The sequence below is a fragment of the Polistes dominula genome, unplaced genomic scaffold, assembly GCF_049000335.1.
Source record: "Polistes dominula isolate Pdom_NZ unplaced genomic scaffold, Pdom_raw_medaka contig_79, whole genome shotgun sequence".
In the NCBI taxonomy this organism is placed as follows: domain Eukaryota; kingdom Metazoa; phylum Arthropoda; class Insecta; order Hymenoptera; family Vespidae; genus Polistes; species Polistes dominula.
Window position 1 is genome coordinate 4,271,521 of NW_028300916.1, and position 22,220 is coordinate 4,293,740.

At 34.2% G+C, this 22,220-nt stretch overlaps 1 protein-coding gene across 3 annotated transcripts in view; it reads left to right on the forward strand.

Annotated features, from left to right (window-relative positions):
- The window catches only part of LOC107071993 (uncharacterized), a 97,312-nt gene that overhangs the window by 29,624 nt on the left and 45,468 nt on the right, over positions 1-22,220 (forward strand). For 2 of the 3 annotated variants that reach the window (XM_015331524.2, XM_089170747.1), the window contains exons 2-5: positions 14,018-14,253; positions 15,895-16,124; positions 16,866-17,167; positions 17,393-17,676. In XM_015331524.2, coding sequence (XP_015187010.2) covers positions 14,018-14,253; positions 15,895-16,124; positions 16,866-17,167; positions 17,393-17,676 — 1,052 coding nt within the window. Of the gene's footprint in view, positions 1-915; positions 5,096-14,017; positions 14,254-15,894; positions 16,125-16,865; positions 17,168-17,392; positions 17,677-22,220 lie in introns of those variants that run through there. The other variant, XM_015331526.2, reaches the window with a different exon arrangement.

Sequence of the window (22,220 nt, forward strand, 5' to 3'; positions counted from 1 at the left end):
AGGTATACACATAATCCTAAACCTATCTGATGAACCCACCTCGTCTCCTACGATCTATAATGAGCACGGCTCGCGTTCCAACGATTAAGAATTAAATTGATTTCCTTATCGAATCGTTTCGAATGGTGTACCTTACTTTACTTACTTACTTACTGCCAAGTGTTTTAGAAGGACCATTTCCTATCTCTATCTCTCACTTTCTTGCGATACAATCGATACTTATCTTTTTATTTATTTATTTATCTTTTTTTTTTCTCTCCTACCTTAATACGTACGACACGATTTTTCGTCGAGTTAGATTCAGTTAGTTTAGTTCGTTCAACTATATCGAAATGGAGTTTGTTTCTACCTGCGTGTGTGTGTGTGTGTGTGTTCGCAGTAGGATTCCACGTTGGACGTCAGCCATGTCAAAAAATATTCATTTACGATCTTTGCTTTCTTTGTGTTTCGAAAAGATAGAAAAAGTCTAGACACAAACCGGCAGGTATCCACCGTACGGCAGACATTCTTGGATTTATTGACCGGCCTCTAACATTTAACCTTTCCCTCTCTCTCTCCCACCCTCCCTCTCTCTCTCTCTTCTTTTTTCTACCCGGAACCTTTTTCTCATGTACACAAAAAGTATTCGTTGAAACGAAGATTTCGGTCGTTCTTCTATTATCGTCGTTAAGTAGACAAGCGTGGTAAGGGGATGTGAAGAGAGAGGGGGTTGGAAGGACGAAATCTTAGGCAAGAGGAATTCTTCATTGAGGTGGAGGGTGTATCTTGGCCCAACATTCCTCTTTCATCGACCTTTAGACCTGTCCGGGGGTCATCGGGACACAAGAGCTTTGAGATTTAGTTTCCAGGTACTTTTTTTCTACCGGGTGTGTAGACGAAAAATTCATCGTATTTTATAATACAATTATCTATGAAACATGAGAAATTCCTGTTTCTTTTTTTTTTTTTTTTTTTTTTTAATCGATAAATCATCATTTTTGTATAAAATAAAAATTACGTTTAATTAAATACGTGATAAACTGTTCGAAATATGAAATAAATAAATGTATTACACAATACTTTTATTTCAGGGACGAGAATACTGGCGGAATTTAGTATTGCAATTAACTTCCAAGTTCTCTTAATGTCAATTAATAATAATAATCAATACTTTTATGTATATATATTATTTGTTTAATTCATCGTCCTCTTTTTTTTTTTTTTTTTTTTAATGTTCGTTTCGATACGATAACCATAAATGGCAGCAAAGAAAATAAAATGAAAAATAAAGTAATGTATCACAGTTTCGTAGCTACGAGCCTAACGACCCTTTTTGCCGATACGATAAGCCGTTAATTTACGTTTGTCGAAGATACAGTGGGAGTGAAAAGGATAGATAGAGAAAGACTCCTGTCGTGGGTGGCCGATCGTTCGAAGAGCGGCGTCGTCGTCGTCGTCGTCGTCGTCGTCGTCGTCCACATCGTCCACATCGTCCACATCGTCCACATCGTCCTCGTCCTCATCGTCCCATACAGTTCACTAACGCGATATATTCGCAAACCTGAGCGGATCCGTCGACATGCTCGCGATTAATTAGCCAAGGTACGATATCGTAGAACGGAAAGGTTAATCGGCCTCGATCGGTCACGCTTTTCGGTATGCCCGACTCATGAGATACGTATAGAAGTTTATATACTTCTCTTCCTAACCTTCCTCTTTCCCCCTCATCCACCTATTTCTTATTCGACAATTAAATCGTAACAAAAAATCGTATTTACGTAAGAAAAACTCACGAATACTCGATTAGAATACTCTAAAGGTGAATTAAATCGTTCTAGTAAAAAATTCATAATTAAACAAAATTCCTAATAAATTGTAAATACATTTTTGTACATAATATATGTACCTTGAAAAAGTGACACAGGTAAGAATCAAAAGTTAGTTGTAAAATGATAGATATAGGGATACATTTCTAATGGATTATATTTGAATCATTTACAATACTTGACAGGACAAGTACCTGTATCAATATTCTATCCTAATTGATGTCGGAATAAATCATTCGTGTGTCTTACTTAGATGTAATTAGTTGTCTTTTTTTTATCTTTCTTTTTTTCTTTAATAGTAAGTAGACGAGTTGAACGACGTTTCAATATACTCTGGTAGACTAGGATGAAATAAAGATCAAACCTATTTACGTTATATATATATAAACATCTAAGGTAAAACGGTGGAAACGATGAAGTTTGAAAAGAAAAAAATAAGAAGAAGAAGAAAAAAAAATAAAATAAAATGTGTAGGAAGAAAAACGACAAGTTGAATATATCTCATCTTGATCGAATAAATCACGAGACACGAATACACCACCATCACCATATACACACCGGGTATATGTATATATATATAGTACATTTTCTGATCGACCGTTTCTAATTACCCTTCGACGATACGGTAGCGATTATTCAAAGAAGCTTTCCGAGAAAAAAGAAGAAAAATAAAGAGTATAGGAAAGATGGAATAGCAGGTAGAGGTAGGTAGAGAGATAGGTACAGGTAGGTAGGTAGGTAGGTAGGTACTCGCCCGCGAATATGCGCTCGCGCGAGCAAACGCTAATCCGAGCGAGCAAAAAGCAAACGTCGTGAGCACTTTCCGCATAATAATATATTATCCCGGTCTCCGCGCCGTTGGTAGCTATTACATCGTCGTCAATTAAGTTGAAACTGCGAATCGCCTCGACGATACCAACAGCAAAAGAGAAAAAGATAGAGAAAGATAGACAGAGAGAGAGAGAGAGAGAGAGAGAGAGACAACTAGTCGGCTAGTGTTAAAGCAAAGGCGTATCGTTGGTTTAGAAGTATGCTGTTTGCGCGTGTGCGCAACACGCGCTTCGTGAAGCGCACCTCTCGAAGCGACGAAGTCCGTGACCATCGAGAATCAACAAAGGTCACACAACCGTTTCCCCGAGATGCACTCACAATGAATTATAGGTACAGTGCGTAAAAGATAAAATGTTCAATCACCAACTTAGGTTTGTGATTCCAATAAAATTCTTGTTTCTTTTCTTTATTTTAATCTACATTTGTATCAAACTTTTATTGAATTATTTCTTTTATGCACATTTCTACTTTATCATAATCTACCTTCTTTTCTTTTTTTATTAATTAATTAATATAGTAAAATTAATTGTTCAATGTTTACCGACATACTATACGCGTTTTCTTTTTATTTATTGTATACTTTTGTATTAACGTTATTTTATTTGAAATACTTCTAAATTCGCGCATATTTATTTTGCCGTAATTGTAATTATTTATTTTAAGTGGAAGTAAAATATTAAAGTACACGTTACTTAAAAATCTTTACGGAAATATCGTACAAGTTGGATAGCTACCGTAAGTAAGTAAACAAGCGTAAAAACAAGCATTATCCTTATACACGTGGTAATAAGCATGTTTTAACTTACTTGTGAAGTTCTGTCATCTCTACCATGTGTAATATACCACTTAAATATACATTATATAATAAGAATTAATTCTTCTTCTTCTTCTTCTTCTTCTTCTTCTTCATCATCATCATCTTATCTAATCGATCCAATGAAAATCGTATTCATTCATGTATATTTTCTTTTATTTAGCTATGTGTACAATGAACGATTAATTTTTGACATCAAATTTAATGGTAAATCTCAATAATCGTAATAATACACGTAACACATTAAATCCCACCCACGTGATTCTATTATCTTTCCGTACTCGTGTACTACTCGATATGATATCATTGAAAACATGAAATAACAAGCAGGATGTTGTCACCGTAACATAATTTTATTTTATTATCGTGTTAGGTAACATCAAAAAGGCACATACATATTTATTCACGTGTAATACGCATTGAAGAAAATCAACAGTATTCTTAGAATGACGTATCGTGACAAATTTAACACGTTTGCTTTTTTTTTTTCTTTTTAAGAAATAAACTTTCATTAATAAGAATAATCATTTTTATTATAATTATTTGATTTATCTTTGTAGAACAGCTGTTGTATAGTAGTAGTATAAGAAAAATATTCCAAAGAATTTCACCGTGTTATTTGTTGTGTTAATCAGTTCATTTAACAAGTTTACTCTATTTCGAGTAACACTTTCGGTTTGACTAGATTGCTAATACGTTTTACTTAGAATATAATAATTGAAAAGATAATAATCAACGTTGTATTTACGTTCATATATATATATATATATATTGGGTTGGCAAGAAAATAATTTCGATTTGCACCAATAAATAGTCGCGAATGGAAGAATCGCGTTCAGGAACGGGAACAATAGCGGGATTTGGTATTTGCGGCAATCAACTTTAGAGTTCCTAATGCAAATTAATAAATAGCAATATGTTTGTTTCGTTATTCTTTTGTTAATGTTACAATTTTCTAGTTATTTAATTTAAAGTTTATTTTTTGTATAGAAACAATTGAGTTTTATTTCACAATACAAAATCGAAATTTTTCTTTCTTGCCAACCCAATACATAAGACAATAATTCTATTATAGTTGGGTAATAGTAATAAACAAAAAATTGTTTCTCTATGAACAAAGATTAAATTTTATTAATTATTTGCAATGAATATTTACACTATGTACATAAGGAATATTTATATTACCTGTGACACACATGGCCACATTCACTTCTTTATTCACGTACTTAACTGTTTTTAATTCTCTAATTCCTATTTAAATTCTTCTTCTTTTCGAACTGTCCTCTCTATTCTGTTATCACCGTATAAACGTCTCTCTTTTCAAACTTTCTAATTATTATTATTATGTTTATATGTTTATGTTTATGTTATCATATTTAAATTAAAGATAATATATTTTCATTACATATATATATGTATATGGAAGTATACAAGATGGTATAAGCAAGATCTTTTCTTTCTTATCTCCGTTGTACGGTGTGACCGTGCCGAAGAAAGGAGCACACACAGGTTCGAGTCGAGTTCAAAGTTCATCCTACAGTTCCAAAAGAGACTCGTCGAACGTGGAGGTGACCGAAGGGGACTCGGTGGAATGACCCCGCGGATTGTATTGTACCTGAGGCTCCTATGGACTTCCTCGTAGAGGGTAACATATGCGTGATGGCCTGCGAAAGCTACGTCACGCAGGAACGCACGTTCTTTTCTTTATTTATTTCTTTATTTCTTTCTATCTGTTATATGTGTGTGTATATGTGTGTGTGTATGTGTCTCTCTTTTCGTTCCTTTCTTAGGTTCTTTCTTACTTGTTTCCTTGCACCTTGGATGTATATGCATGTGTTTGCCAATCCTTTTCTCTCTTTCTCTTTCTGACTTTATTTTTAAAGTAAATATACTGTATATAATGCTTGGCTATTCTACATTTTAACGTTGAACATTTATTTTTAGTTTCTATCACGTACAGTTACATATTTGATAAACACACACATATAAATAGAATTTTTCTTATCAACGAACAAGTGATAATAATAAATTTGGAATTTTTATCTTCTTTTTTTCTCTCTCTCTCTCTCTTTTCTTTTTAATAAAAATGATTAGTAACATCATTCGTCTAAAAATAAAAAAGTAAATAGAGAACGTTTTCAATTTTTTTTGTATTCCTTTTTATATTTTAAATTAATTTTTCATTCATTCTGAAGATGAATATATATTCTTAAATACTTCGTCTAATTAATAATTATCAGGCTTGTACACATTTTTTTTGTAATTAATCGTACGTGACAAGATAAGTAATCTTAAAAAAAAAAAAATAAATAAATATAAAATTCGTAACACCTGATACGATAAATTTAGCGAGTTGACACGCTGATTTGATATTTAGAGGAGGAAATAAAAAAAAAAAAAAAAAAAGAAATTCCATCTTCTCTTCGTTTCGAGAGAAAGAACAAGACATATCACGAAAAAATTTCGTGTTTTAACATATTTACGTTCATTCTTGACCCACATCGATTCTGGGAAATATTTTCTGGCACGTTGACCCATATTAAATTGATGATATAAAAAAAAAAAAAAATTCCTATGCGTAGTGATAAACAAGTTAACGTGTATAAATAATTTACATAAATTTACGGAAATAGTCTGGCACAGTGAACCGTATAATTTCTCGAAGAAGAAAGACCTAGGGACAAAAAAACATTTTTCAAATCATATAAATAACAATTTCAAATAAATAAATAATAATAATAATATATATAATATTAATATAATTATTATTTAATAATATTTTATTTTATTTATTAATATTAATATATATTTTATAATTATATTATAATTATTATATAATAATAATAATAAAAATGTACAAAAAAATAAACATAGAACGTGTGTATTAAAAAAAAAATCAAATTATCAATTAATTAAATTACAAATAATTAAATATATTTCAAAGAGAATAATCACATTTGCAAGTTACTCTTACAATTTAATAATTTCATGACCCTTTCAATAAGATAGATCGACAACAACACCTTAACAGATGATCTAGTGACGTGCCGTCGTTTGATCAACGACGGTCAACATCGTCGATTTGCGACCATAACGAGTACGGTCAGTTTGCGGTGGTTCGCCTCCGGAAACGGAGGTCGAACTTGAGGACAAGGGTAGAAGAGGGACATGTAAGAAAGAAAGAAAAAGATAGTAAACGAAGAGGAGCAATGCGTGACACTGTTGACGCCTCGAGCGACTCGACACTTACAATGGGAGCTAATTAGTTGCAGGAATGCGTTGGCGCGTTCCTACGTAAAGTTGAACATGCTCGGCGTCCTAATAAGAAGCAATCGACTATACGTCATGGGATTGATTATTCGTAGCAATCCAATGGTGGTGGTGGTGGTGTCTGGTGCCTGGTGGTAATGGTGGTTGTGATGTATACGATCGAAGTTAGCTGTTTAACGTCGTTTGATCTAAACTCTGCTTGGCTATAAATCGCCACCTTATCTTGTCTTCTCTCTCTCTCTCTCTCTCTCTCTATTTCTTTTTATCATATACTTATACAATCACACTAGCACTCTTCTTTCTATATCAAGTACTATATCCATCTAGCTGTCCATCCATCCATCCATCCATCCATCCACGTAGTGGAACGTAGTATATCTATCTTCGTCTTTTAAACCTTTTCTCCTGACTCGTGTCGGCTAATAAACGCTTTCGCGTCACGTGACAGCCATTGTGTACCGCGGGAGACCTCCCATCGCTTGTAAAACAGCTGATTCGAGCATTCTCCGCACGACCAAGGCCGAGTCTGACTCTCGTACATATCTATTTTACATTTTTCTTTATATACAATTTTTATGCTTAAGTCTAAAGTAGTAGTAGCTGAAAAATAGTAAGTTCATTTTCAGTGAAGTATTTTCATGAAAACGTTATATACGAGTATTGGATCTTGCGATGACAGGTGAAAAAAAAAAGAAAGACGAAAAGAGAGGTGTACGAAACGGTCTATCATAGAACACCAGTTGTATTTTCTTAGTAGTAGTAGCAGTAGTAGTTGTTGTGGTAGTTGAAGAAAAAGAAGAAGAAGAAGAAGAAGAAGAGCTCCCGCAGGTAGACTCGTAGAGAAAGAGAGAACATATTTACATAAACGTATCCGCATATGTACGTAGTACGTAGGTACGTAGAAAACGCGGCGAAGGAGCTGAGCGGCTACTGCATTATGCATTAGTCATGATTACAAAGTGGCGAGCTCGTGTGGCGCGTCTATAGTAATAACGGCGTATTTGCGGTGCTTATGATTTTCCACTTGAAATGGGCATAACCCACTTTAATGGGCACGCTCAAGACCTCTCTATCCCCCCACTTACCAAACTACTTTTTCATCCCCGTCTTCCTACCGTTCACCGTCACATTCTATTCTCTTCTCTTCTCTACCCTAACTCAAGAGGATTTACTACTACAACGAATCCAAAAAGGACGACATCTTCGTTCGAGTTGTTGGTGTTAGTGTTTCTACCATCTGTTGTATCTGATGTTTTGCGTTGATCGTGTTTAACGTTACAACGACGTTCAATTCTTCCTTCTGCTTTCCATTTTCTTTCTATCATCGTGGCCTTTGAAGGTCGTCACGGAGTGCACCAACCATTATTATTGTCCATTTGTCCATGCTATTGACGTAACTTTGCTGTAAAACTAAAATAATTAAAACAAGAAATTCTACATTCTTAAATTCTAAAACATTGTAATTCTACATTTCCTTGACATACTTTTTATAATATATTCGTGATTACAATTATATAAATAATTATAGATATAGATAAATTAACTATATAATAACTATAGATATATATAAATGAACCCAAACACCGTATTGTCATGCCACTTAAAAATGTCCACGAAGCTAACTATTTCTCGTAGTCAAGCGAAAAGAAACGTTTGAAATAAACGTGAGCGAGTATCGTTCATTGAATGAACACCGTCGATAAACCCTTTTACGGAGTTAGTGAAAATAAAAAGACACACGCGAATCCAGTTGCTAAACTGGTAATGGTTCGAGATGTGAGCGGGAGTATCCATATCCAGAATCGTCCAGTTTCCAGGTTGGATCAAGCGGTTCATTCAGAAACGGATTCTCGTAGAGGATTCCTCGAAAGAGGGAGAGGTGAAGAAGGATAGATGGATGAAAGGATGGATGGATGGATAAAAGAGTAAAAGGATAAAATGAAAGAGTAAAATAGTAAGAAAGAAAGAAAGAAGGTAGAAGCGCGTAAAAGAAAATAATGGCTCTTCCTTACTCCGGGAACCTATAATGACGGTTTACACGGCGATTGCATCATGCGACGCGTAGAACTCACTTTATCGTTCATTAAGAACCGCGAGGCAAGCAACCCCGGATGCGGATGCATGAGTACTACGGGTATACTCGTGTATTTGTGCGTGTATTTGTGTATCCCAGAGAGAAAAAGCAAAAGCAACAGAGAAGCAGCCTTGTGGAGGCCGGCGGCATAATACTCGAAGGAAGTAGGTAACACGTATGAACACCCGCATCCGCTTTTCGTAAGCCCTAAGAGGTACCTAGCGTATCGATCAAAAATCGTGAGATTGATTGTTGTCTTGTTTAAAAACTTGTAAAGAAAGAAATCGAATATACTGGGTATTTAAACTCGTAAATGATTGTCTTTCTCATACCGGTTACACAATAATTATTCACTACGCAACAGGATGGACATAATAATAAAAAAAAAAAAACAACAACAAGAAAAATAATAGCCAGGTCATCGGCTTTCAAACATATCCGGAAGAAGTATCTTACAAAAAAATTTCACATGCATGATCACGAAGGAACCGTTGAGAGTTTAACGTTCATCGGCATGCATTTTGACAAGCCGACGACGATGACGACGCGTCATTCATAACTTTGACAGATACTTGATTGCAATTTTTCTGATAGATACTACCCCAACTCATTCTTACATCTTATTTCCTTTTCTTTTATATTTATAATTTTGTTTAGTTCTTTCCTTTTTCTTAACCCCTTCTTCTTCTTCTTCTTCTTCTTCTTCTTCTTCTTCTTAAAATGGTACGAAGCAAAGAGACACGGAAGAAGATTCGCGCTGGAATTCGACGAAAGCGGCTTTTAAATGCGGCGAGATAATTAACGTCGACCCAGAGACGCGGTGCCATCTTTATTCCTGTCGCGCGCCACTCTATTCCTAACCTCTAAGGTCAATTCGTTTTAGCAAGCAAAGTCGCGAGATAATTTATGCTCAGGCGACTGTATATCGGCTTATGAGTGTTTCGCTTCGGTGTCTTCTTTTTCTCTTTTTTTTTTTTTTATTCTTTCTATCTTTATCTTTATCTTCTTCCCTATTTCGTTACAAGACTTTAGTAGTAACACAACGATACGCTATTTCTCATATGGTGTAACCAACAAGCACCGTCATTTTTCTGACTCTCGTGTAACAGCTGTTATATTCTTGAAGAAGAAGAAGAAGAAGAAGAAGAAGAAGAAGAAGAAGAAGAAAAAAAGCGAAATAAATGAAATGAACGAATGAGAAGGCACGCGTACACACTCAAAAAGATAATTATTGCCAGGGAATTTTGTCTCGTTTGCCTTTTAACGCCTCTGTTTGACTTTGTTCTTACCTTGATATACGATGCTTGCCAATATTCAACTTTGATTGACAATTTGTAATCGAAAGAAAAGAAAAGAATAAGAATTTTTACCAAGGTAGTATATCGTAGGATGTAATAGTGTATACACATGTACGTATGTAACTCTTCGTATTCTTTTCTTTTCTTTTCTATTTTTTTTCTTTTCTTTTCTTTTCTTTTCTTTGACTACTCTTTTTCTCGTTTCACGGCGTGGACAGGACACCGTGTCGAAGTGTAAAATATCGTAACGACGTGTTAAAATGAACGAACCGAGACGTCGTACGTCGTTGGATGAGAATACTCGAAGAACAAGTATCTTTCTTTATTTATTTCTTTCTTTCTTTCTTTCTTTCTTCGACGATTCATTCTCCATGGTTTTGTTTCTTTTAAAATTATCTTAATCGTTGCTATTAGATTTCTTAAAGAATACATTAACAAAGTTGATCAATTTAATAATATCTTAAATTATTTGATATTACAAGACCATTCTTGACAAAAAAAAAAATATAAACGTAAAAAGATTTTTTATATGTTTAAGAAATAAGCCATTTGGATAAAATTCTATTTGAACATAAAAAAAAAAAAAGAAAAAAAAACGGAGGAGGTATAAGTTCTCGTCAAAGTTTTCTAGTACTTTTTAGTGTGTATACGTGAGTAATAGATGATGGTTAGAACAAACCTTTAGAACTATGACGACGACGACGACGACGACGACGACACTTTTGAAAAAACAAACGAACAAAGTCCATAAACACGAACTATTCAAACGGAAATTATTGCTGACAATATTTTCCTTTTGACGTTGGGACCAATGTGATAGACCATGGATGGAAAATACTCGAGTTTGAGGAACGCGACTAGAAATATAGATAGTCAAGACAGGACGTTTTATCGTTCGGTTTTGAAGCTTCATCGTTGAAGAAAAAGAAGAAGGAGAAATAGTAGAAGAAAAAAAAAAGAACAGTCAAAGGAATATAACAACTGAACGACGAACGGTTTTCAAACAATGGGGGGGCTTTACTCTTTGACGATGAGACTAGGCAAAGTTTTGCATTCCAGTTACGATATTTGTCGTACGTGCCTCCGACATGCTACCGCGCTCGTAAAACTCTCCTCCCGTTGTTTTAGATTATCGAACGATCTCACGGAGGAAAACGCGACAGAAGAAGATATTTCTGAAATATTTTTGTTTCACCTTTCAAAGTTTTCAAACTGACTAATGTTAATCTTAGAAAATTATTTTTAATAAATATCTAGATGATTTGTTTCTTTTTTTTTTTTTTGTTAAATTTATTTTTATTTAAAATAAACATTTAATTAGATTTTCTTTCGTCGAGGCTTGAAACTTTTCATCGTCACCCAAATAGCAATCTGAAACTGTTTTGAAAAATTATTATATTTATATGTAACAAAATATAAAATATTCTTCATGTAAAACTTGTTAAGATAAAGCAATAAAATTGTTAATTAATATTATACAATTTTTTGTAATTGTATTTGTATTTTTATTTAAAATGCAAATTTAATTAGATTTTCTTTCATCGAGGTTCGAACATTTTCATCGTCACCCAAATAGCTATCTGAAACTGTTTTGAAAAATTATTATATTTATATGTAACAAAATATAAAATATTCTTCATGTAAAACTTGTTAAGAAAAAGCAATAAAATTGTAAATCAATATTATACAATTTTTTGTAATAAACAATTAAAAATCAGAGAAATAGAAAGAGAGAGAGAGAGAGAGAGATCATAATTTAAGGAAAATTAAAATTCCGGTAATAATTTTCAAGTAATATTCGACGTGTTATATTACAAAAAAAATAAAAAAAAAACTCTATGTTTTTTACTTATGATGTTTATCATTTAATAGAATTCTTATGAATAGTCGTAAATAATTCTAGTACGAAAGGATTATTAAGTCATTCTGTAATGACTTAATAATGTCGTAGAAAAGGACTTTACGAGAATGACGAGTAGTGTAGAAAATTAATAGTTCGAAAGGTGTCACTATATAATCTCATAAAAATATTCGATATGAAAATGTATAAACGATTCTAGCGCGGAAAGATTTGTATCGTAGAACGATTCTAATCATTGGTCGAAATAGTTCTCTCGAATAGTTTATCGATTGGATCATAGTAGCATCTTAATTAAACTCGTCGTGTGTTTTACGATCGGACGATGACCTATACATTTTATTTCTTATAAGATCGTCTGTGCTTCTGGTTTCACGAATAATTTATACATATATATATATATATATATTTCGATAATTTTATTCAAATATCAAATTTGTTAATGTCTCTCACCTTTAATTATAATACATATTTTAATACAAAAATATATGTGTAATGAATAATTAATCATTCGATAAGATAATCTGCTTGTTTAAAATGCAAAAAAAAAAAAAATAAAAAAGAAAAAAATAAAGCCGAATAATGGACACTTGAAAGAAAATGCATTATCCCTTTTTGAAATGTGGATGACATTTTCGAGTGATGGTAAGTCAAGTTTGAATTGAAGTTGGTACGAGATCTCCACCGGAAAGAAATGAAAGAAGAGTAATGGAAAGATACGAGATCCCTTGGCGTATCCGTGCGAACGCGGCAAAGTAGAGAAGACGATGATGAAGAAAAAGATGAAGATGAAGAAAAAGAAGAAGAAGAAGAAGAAGGAGAAGAAGAAGAGGAAGAGGAAGAGTAGAAGCAACTGAACGTCGGCATCGGCAATACGCTCGATCGTATCGGACAGCAAATTCGGCGGTGCGGACGAGTTACTGCCTCCATAAAATTCCAGGCGTTTAACGATGACAAGAATTTATTGGATATTTTTGGTAGCCAGGATGGGACAGTGACCCTGTTGAGTAGTCGTCGTACTCGTTGCTTCCTCTTCCTCCTCCTCCTCCTCCTCCTCCTCCTTCTCCTCCCACCTGCTCACACCTTTTCTCAACTTCTCCTCGTTCATCGTGTAGATACGCTTCTGCGATCGAGGAAGAAGATAATGGTGCCAAGACGGGTCCATTTATTGAACGTAAATCTTTCTTCTTCCTCTTTTCTTTTTTATTTATTTTCTTTTTTGACGTTTTAGAAAAAAACCTAGCGCCAGTAAAACCATCGGTATAAACGTTACTGTCCTCTTTCACGACTATCATCTAAAATTGTTTAACTATACTCCCCTCTCTCTCTCTCGCTCTCTATGTATGTATAACTGGTGTATAATAACTATTTTAATTTAAGTAAAAATTACTAGAATAATAAAATAAATGTTAATTAATTAATGAAAGTGTCTATTGTTGCTTAAAAGCTCGGAATATATGATCGATGTATCGTCTTCCTCGAAATTCACCTTCAGACTGAGTTTTTGTCATCTATGAAAATACTTATATTCAATGTTGTTTTATGACTTTTCAAATATTTCACATGCAACGTGAATAATCGACTTAATTAATAGAATTTAAGATTAAAACGTTCTAATTTGAATATTTTTTCATTCTAATGTAATTATTTTCTTGCTTCTGTGCAGTGATGACTACGAGGGTTAAATGTTCCTGTAATATGAGTAGAGTGTATTAGAATATTAAAATAACTGTTAAATAATCAAAACGATTGCGTATTGTAATTTAGAAGCACTGTATATATGTTAGGTGTACCATCTTCCTCGAAAGTCTTCTTCAGACTGACAATGAGTCTTTGTCTTCTATGAAAATACTTATATCCAATGTTGTTTATATGACTTTCCGAATATTTCACATGCAACATGAATAATCGACCTAATTAATAGAATTTAAGATGAAAACGTTCTAATTTGAGTATTTTTTTGTATTCTAATGTAATTTTTATATCCCATCTGCACAGAGATGACTTCGAATGTTAAAGTTTATCTGTAATATTTTAGAAAATGAATTTTTGGAAATTTTGTTGCAGGTGAAGCTTCTGGTGAGAACGCGTCCACGGGTACTGGATCTCGTGGTGGCGATCGTGGAGAAGCAGCAGATTTAGGAACGCATACAGAAGAGAACGAGGAGACCACCCTGGCCGCGAACACAGCGGTCGACGGCAGGGGCGGAAGCCCCCAGGACGCCCACCTTTCAGGTTCGGTAACTACCAGGCCTCCAAGAGGTAGAAGACGTCAAAATCAGAATGGTCTTGATACCGCTCAAGTAAGCTTTTTGTTTTTTTATTTCTTTTTTTTTCTTTTCATCCATTTATCGATCTTAGTTTTTTGCGAAAACGGTTTTATAATTTTTGTTTCTTTTTCTTTTTTCTTTTTTATTTCATTTCTTTTCTCATGAATTATAATAATACATTCGTGTGAATGACACGCGTTAACCTTTAAATAATAAAAATTAAAATACTTACGTCATAACTCATATAAACTCGTCTTAATATTAAAATTCGGTGTGGTTGTTGAGGAAAAAAAGAAAGAAAGAAAGAAAGAAAGAAAGGAAGGAAGAAAAAAATTACACGAATAAATTATTCTCCTCAGTGCCAAGAAATATAAGTGCTAATATAATATATTTATATTATATTTACCAATTTTTTTTTCTTTTTCAAATTTAACATTTTTACTCGATTGATTTTTGAGCCTGGTTTTTTTGAAAAAAAAAAAATAATACTTAAATAGAATTATCGATATGTATGGAAGATTACGCATAGTCAGTGTTCCTTCTTCTTTTAAATTCTTTTTTTTATTTATTTTTTTTTTTTTTTTCTTGAGAGTTCGAGGCATTTGAGCAAATACAGAAAAAAGGAAAAGAAGAAGCTTAGTCAGGACCGTACGAAATTTTGAAATAAAAATCAGCAGTGTGGAACTGTTTCGAGTGTTTGATCGGTTCTCACATAGCAGCACTCGTTTAACACGTGTGAGAAGTTCGAGAGATTTTCTTTATGTTCTGACGTAGGAGAGAAAAATAAAAAAAATAAATAAAAAAAGAGAACTCTCTTTTATCCTTTGACCGGTAGCCCACTGTACACCTGTACTTGAAGAATCCCGTTCGAAATTTCTGACCGGTCGACCAATTCTCTTATATATATATGAACGATGTCAACCTCATCTGAAAGTGCAATGTCATTTTTTCGTCCACACACACACACACACACACATGTGTAAGTCAACGTTTTAAAATTAACATTGGATACCGATATAGACAAAAAAAAAACTTATGGAAAAAAATAGGATAATAATTTTGAAAAAAGAGAATATAGTCATGATTTTTTTTTCTATATAATTAGGTATAATAAAATATAAAAAGTATTTTATCACCTGTTTCTTTTTGTTCGAGTTTTACCGTTTCTGGTTTTATTTTTTGTTCGAATTTTACTTATAGCAAAAAGAATTGGATGTCTAGCAAGGTGAGAAAGAGATTTACAATGGGGTTGTTTGAAAGATTGGTTTCTCGAACACCTTAGGGAGAACCCATTTTACCGCCAATCGAGTCTCGTTCTTCATGGTGTCGCGTGTTTATCCCTTACCGGTAGCGTTCTAACTGCTAAGGAGTCAACTCTTGCGCCACGCGTTACCTTCATTACCATATCTCGGATGCAATCTGTTCTTGGGGAATTAATGCGACCAAGATATTTCCTGCTAGTTCGTATTACTATCTTTCTTTCTCTTTCTAATGTAAAATAAGAGAAAGAGAGAGAGAGAGAGAGAGAGAGAGAGAGAGAGAGACCACGAGTGAAATCATTGAATGTATTATGGGATTTTCTAATCGAAGACACGTAAAAATGAAATGATAACTCCCAACAATTTCCCCCTCTCTTTTTTTTTTATTTTAACCATTCTCATCATCAAATTTCAGGTTAAAACTGAACGACTCACGCCTGACAATAATTCGACCTCGTCTAGAAGCGTAACGCCTTCTTCGTCGAGTCATCCAGGTACGCCGCCAAATGCAACTTCCCTCGGTGGACCCGAAGGGCCACCACAACCGCCGCATCATCTCAAGCATATGGAACAGATGATGGGACGTAACTGCAGTGATTTTATGAGAAGCTTAGCAGCCAAGTACAACAACGCCAATCCTAACGAGTGAGTTTCTTTTTCTTATTTGTTTTTTCTTTCTTTTTGAGAGAGAAAATCGAAATGTAATTTAATTTTTCGTGAAAGAAAAATGTGATGACTAGGTTGATATTAAATTGTAGAAATTAATTAACTTCGCGTTGATGTTATATTTTATTTATAACTTTGGTTTATAAATATTGAATATTAAACGTGTCGAGGGTTTTTTTTTTTTTTTTTACAATGTTTTATTATTGACACGTGCTTTATAGTTATTAATCGAGATTTAATAAAAACCAAAATAATTAGTAAACGAGATTGACTAAATTATTACGTATTTATTTTTAAAAGGTATTTAATTAATATTCACACCTAATTAATAACTCCACGTGTTATTTTGTCAATCACATTAAATATTCTTCTTCTTCTTCTTCTTCTTCTTCTTCTTCTTCTTCTTCTTCTTCTTCTTCTTCTTTAGGTGTAGACGTGATATCCCAAATAATATGTTTTTCTTTTACCTTGAGTCTCGTTAAATATTAATACTAAATTAATTTTATTCAAATTACGTTACGGAATAGGTAAATAATGTTTATGCAAAGTTGAGTAATATTTTTTTTTAATTGCATAACTGTTTTACGATACTCTTAAGCGTCATTTATTTAAATGTTGTTTCTAATTAAAATATTTATAAGAGAAATAAAAAGTGAGAAGGGTATATAGCTACGATCCTAAAAGACTTATCAAATAATTGGATTTTCTTTATTCTCACAGTTACTTCAGTTCTCTAAGGAACGGCTATCCTCCTGGTTTGGATCCCAGGTTTCCTGCGTTCAAAACAGCAGCCACACCGTTCGTCGGTCTAATGGCCCCTCTTGGTGCCCCACAACCAACCACCGTTCAAACCACCTCACCATTATCAAACAAGGATCCCAAGGAACAGAAACAGGATAGTATCTTCGGGAACCCGGTGTTTCCTCCTATGCTCGATATGTCATCGACGCAAGCACTTTTGCACATGGTGCGAACGGCTAATGCTGCTCAGAATGCAGCTGAACTCGAAACTTATCTTAAAGGTAATTAAAAAAACAAAAAAATTAAAATACTGAGTTGACAACTGAATAATTACTCATTGTACCAATCATTTTTCTTGAAAATACACGTAATTATATACATATACAATTTTTCGTTTTCAAAATAAATGTAAAAAATAGAAAAACAAAGTTAATAAATAATCTTATGTGTTAAGAAAAAAAAAAAAAAAAAAGAGAAATGTTTTATTATCGTTGATAATGTTACAGGTGCGAATAAACGTGACGCGGGAGTGACGAGTCCTTTGGATCTTTCAACGCCAGGAGGATTTGCACCACGTAAAAGGCAAAAAACAGAGACGAGAAGATCAGGGAGTATATCTCCGAAACCGAAAGCAATACCACCACCTGGTCCGAGCACGCCGCCACCCATCAGATGTCCTTCTTTGTGCGGGCACATGCCGTGCGGAGATGGACAAGCGGTTAATCGTTGGACCATTGAAGACGTCGTCAATTACGTCTCATCGATCGACACTTGTGCGGAGTACGCTCAGGTAAGTGTTTCACCTTTTCTAACATCCTTCAATCTAACGAGTTTCTTCAGACGGATTTAAGAATTCGTTAGAATAAGAATAAGAAGAAGAAATAAGTCAAGGAAAAGAAAAGATTACGAGATGATCGAAGTTATGCTAGTTTACTTATGCTCTTTCTATTTCTATTTCTATGTTCTTTTCTTTTTTTTTTTCTTTTTTTCACTGTCGGCATGCCGGGAATAGTTTTAATTGCTTTTGAAAGTCGCTCTCTCGTGTAACGAACGCCATAGCGCAATATTCTTCGAAGCCCTGTGTGTACGTTCTTCTATTTAACTCCTACGTCGTCAGGTGAGGCAACTTGTGAGATCTGTGTAGAAGGCTGGCGAATGACCCGACATCAGTCAATCCGGACAGTCGGGAAGAGGAGGCCGCGTGCCAGCTAAGGAGAACTCTATAATGACCCCCTAGAAGCTAGTAGATCTAAAACCCTCTCCACACTTTCTCCCTTACTCCCTTTTCCCCGCAACTCTCTTACCCGCCGGTGAAATTCATCCGAGTTCGATGCAATAGCTTTTCCTTTTTTCTCTCTGTTTCTTCTCTCTTTCTCTTTCTCTATCTTATTTCGCAAAAAGAACAGTTTAGATCTAAAGTACGATTTCTTTTCACTATAATACTTCAAATAGATCAATGTGATCTTCTATTCCTTATTTTTGAGATGCCCTATCTTTTAGAAATAATTTAACAAGGGCACACATCGAACGTCGTGTAAAGGATTCTCCCCAAGTTTAAAAAAAAAAAAAAATAAGAAAAAGAAATAGAGAGAGAGAGAGAGATAAATACTGAACGATCTCCCTTGCATCCTGTCAGATTCGATTATCCTCGGCCCTATCGTTAGGTCTCGTTTACGGTTACGCTCTTCGAAACGTCAGACTGTCAAGGCCGTGAATTTTTGCGCGAGCGCACTTGCCATGCATATTCATGACACGCTCACTGGAAACGTAATCGAAGATGAAGAAAGAAAGAGAGAGAGAGAGAGAGAGAGATAAGGGGTCTTGGAATATTTCGATCATTTTCCCTTGAACCAATTCGGACAATGACAAGGGACCCCAATGTGATTATAATACTGATACTTTATACCTTCAAGTATTATCTTTTTTTATTTTTTTTTGAGACAGAAAGAAGTAAACTCCTGAAGTTCCTGGAGTTGGAATTTTTTTTTTCCTCGGCAAATAAGGTACCGCGAAAGAGTGAGAGAGAGAGAGAGAGAGAGAGAAAGTGAGACGGATCTTCTCGAAATTATGGCACCGATCCTTATCTCCATAAAAGGATACCGCGGAACGAATCGACGACGGTGAGAGCACGATCCTTTACGTAGATTCACTCGAATTATAGCATCGATCCTTATCGGTTCTTCTTCTTCTTCTTCTTCTTCTTCTTCTCTTTCTTATTCTTCGTATTCTTCTTGTTGTTTCTTCCCTCTTTAAGACAGCGAAGAAAACGGTTGCACCGTAACCGTTGCGCGTGCAGATAAGTTCGCCCTTTTTCTTTCTTTCACGAACTATACTCTTACTCGCGTGGCGTGAAATACTCTACGTGAGCTGGCAACCAAGGTAATTAATATCGCAGCGCGATATGACGCGCCAAATGGTGCTTAACGATTATGCCTTACGATTTATTTACTGAGCAATGAAGATCTACGAGTATCGCAACCGTATTTCACCTTACCTTAGAAAGAAAGAAAGAGAGAGAGAGAGAGAGAGAGAGAGGATACTGAAATTGATTCCTTCTCGAGAGAAAATTTACGCTCGTTTCGTCACAATTTTTTTTTTCTTACTTTTTCTTATCATTCGTTTTCTTTTTTTTTTTTTTTTTAAGTTAGAATCGTCACTTTCCAGTCTCTCTAACGAACCAACACGGTATTCGCATTTTTCTTTTTCTTTTTTTACACGTTTTGCAATCGCGTAACGATCTTAGGGATTGCACGTCGAATGTAATAATAAAAAGAAAATCAAATTTTCTTTCAACTTGATTAAAGATTTGTTTTTCTTTCATTTTGATGTGAACGAATTTTTTTGCATTTGTATATACCTTGCATATTTCCATGGAATACCATGTATATCGAAAGTAAATTATAATTTATTGAGTTATTTGTTTAATGATATTTAATTAAAAGTTTGATATTATATTCCTATCATTATTATCTTTTACATATTTATTATTTTATTCACAAGTATTAGCTGTTACACTATTAGAGTTTTTATTATTTCTTGTAATTGTTATTAGAAGTATAATTTATTTTTCTATTTATAATTTTTCTATTACATAAACTATCTAAAATCTTCATTATCTTTTCTACATATATAATTTTTCATGTCATTTATTTCCTTTTTTATTTTTTTATTTTTTTTTTTTTATTTCTATCTAACTATAATAAAGTCTATATAATTTAAACAAAAATTATAAAACAATGTTACAAAAAATACTACAATTAATTATCATAATAACAACGTAAGAACCCACGTAAATTAAGAGAACAGATTTATTTCAGTTCATATGACTATTATAAAAATAGAATTTAGAAAGGAATTCCTTCTAGTTTGACCTTGCAAATAAAAGGACGAGAGAGGAAGTTAAAAACTCGGTCGTCGACATTGCCGTGATCGTTAATAATCATCGGCAACCTTTTTCCCAACTACATTCGTAGAAGAACGAACGAACGAACGAAAGAACGAACGAGCAGTAGCGAGATGTGCGCGGATACTTATCTAAGGGAATGAATCTTAGCAGACTAATAACAGCCGCTTAAGAGAAACTAATCTATCGATCCGACATCGGGTTACCGGATACCTTCTCATTTTCTCGGTGATCTAGCGACTCTATGCTAGGAGGCTTAGTTAGTTGGCGTGTGCACCTTCTCTTTCTCTCTATCTTTATTTCTTTCTTTCTTTCTTTCTTTCTTTCTTTCTTCCATTTACTATCTTTCCATTGGTTTTATTCCTAAGACGAGATCGCATGACGCAATTAGGAAACTGAACGAAAAGTAAAAGTTTCTCGTCTTTAAAGTTAAAAAACCCAAATGAAGAAAAGAGAACGAAACTTAAACGCGTAGGTGTAATTCACTGTATAAAATGACCTCACGTTTGCTCTATCTATCTCTTTATTCTTTATCTTTATCTATATCTTCGTAAAGAAAAAGAAAAAAGGGATAATAAGGTGGTGTGATTTGAAAAGCAAATCGTATTTATATAGACGTATACAAATGTAGGTGTACACATCTTTCTTTTGTATACTATTATACCTATCAATGTATACACATACATTTGTATATATACATACTAGTTATATATCTATCGTTGTGGCACGTTCTCTGAGATCGTTAGAAAGTCGTGAATGTGGATCGGTCTCTTGAAGGAGGGAAGAACTTACATAGGTCTTCCGTGATGGCAAAGCTTACTACAGGATAGGATAGGATAGGATAGGATAACTGTCTCGTGTTATTCTCGTGTGTCCTCTGACGTCCCACGCACGCGTGGCCTTCTATCTTGCAAGCTTCTTCTATCCTCTGTCTCTTTCTTACTTCAACTTCTTTTATCGCTTTTTTTCTTTTTCTACTTCTTCTCATCCTTGTCTATTCAAAGATCACTGACTGTTCTTTGACTTTGTCCCCTGTCTTTCTGCAAACCTTCCTTCGTTTTGCTTCTTCTGTCAGGGTAGGTACTGGTCGAAGAGGTCACATGGGAAACCCGTAAAAGAGAGGAAAGAAGAGAAGGATAAGAAGAGGTAAAAGTAGATAATGTCCTGAAGCTCTCGAGAAATAGCAAGAGGGGAAAAGATCGAGGGATACGTAACGTCTTTCTAATTTTAACGGGCCTTTAACGACCCTACGAGGAGAAGTCCCTCGTCACGTCGTCGTTCGAACATTATCGTGGAAAAATCCTTAGCGACATCGAACCCGTACCTTCCTTCCTTTCTTCCTTCCTTCCTTCTTCTTCTACTTCTTCTTTTTATTATTTCTCTTTCATCAAGATTTACTCGAGTACAACGTCCTTGGATAAGGAGAAAACGTTTCTTCAAATAAAATCCTACAAACTGTGTGAACTGACTATATACCCATTAAAAAAGAAAAAGAACAAAAAAAATAGAATGAAATAAAATACACAAGTTATACGATTGCACCGTTTGTTTCTCAACCTTAGAAATTCCATCCTACCTTCTTCTCTTCACCCAACCCCAACCCTCTCTTTCCTTCTGGATGATTAGTAACATACGTTTTCAAGTCTTCCGAGTTACGCGTTACGACAAAAGGTCATAGTGAGAGTTCATCGTTCGAGAAGCTTTCGATAAATTCCACAAACGTGATTTTCACTCTCAAGGAAATAAAAAAAAGTAATGGAAGAAGAAACTAAACAAAAAACAAAAAAAAATGGAATGACGAGGTTGTTAAGAACTTTAGAGAATCTTACTTGAAATGTAGGAAGAATTTGATAGATTATACCGTGTTTTCTCTGTTTGGTAAACGACATGTTAGGTATAAAGAGCGTTAATCTATACATTGCACCAGATAT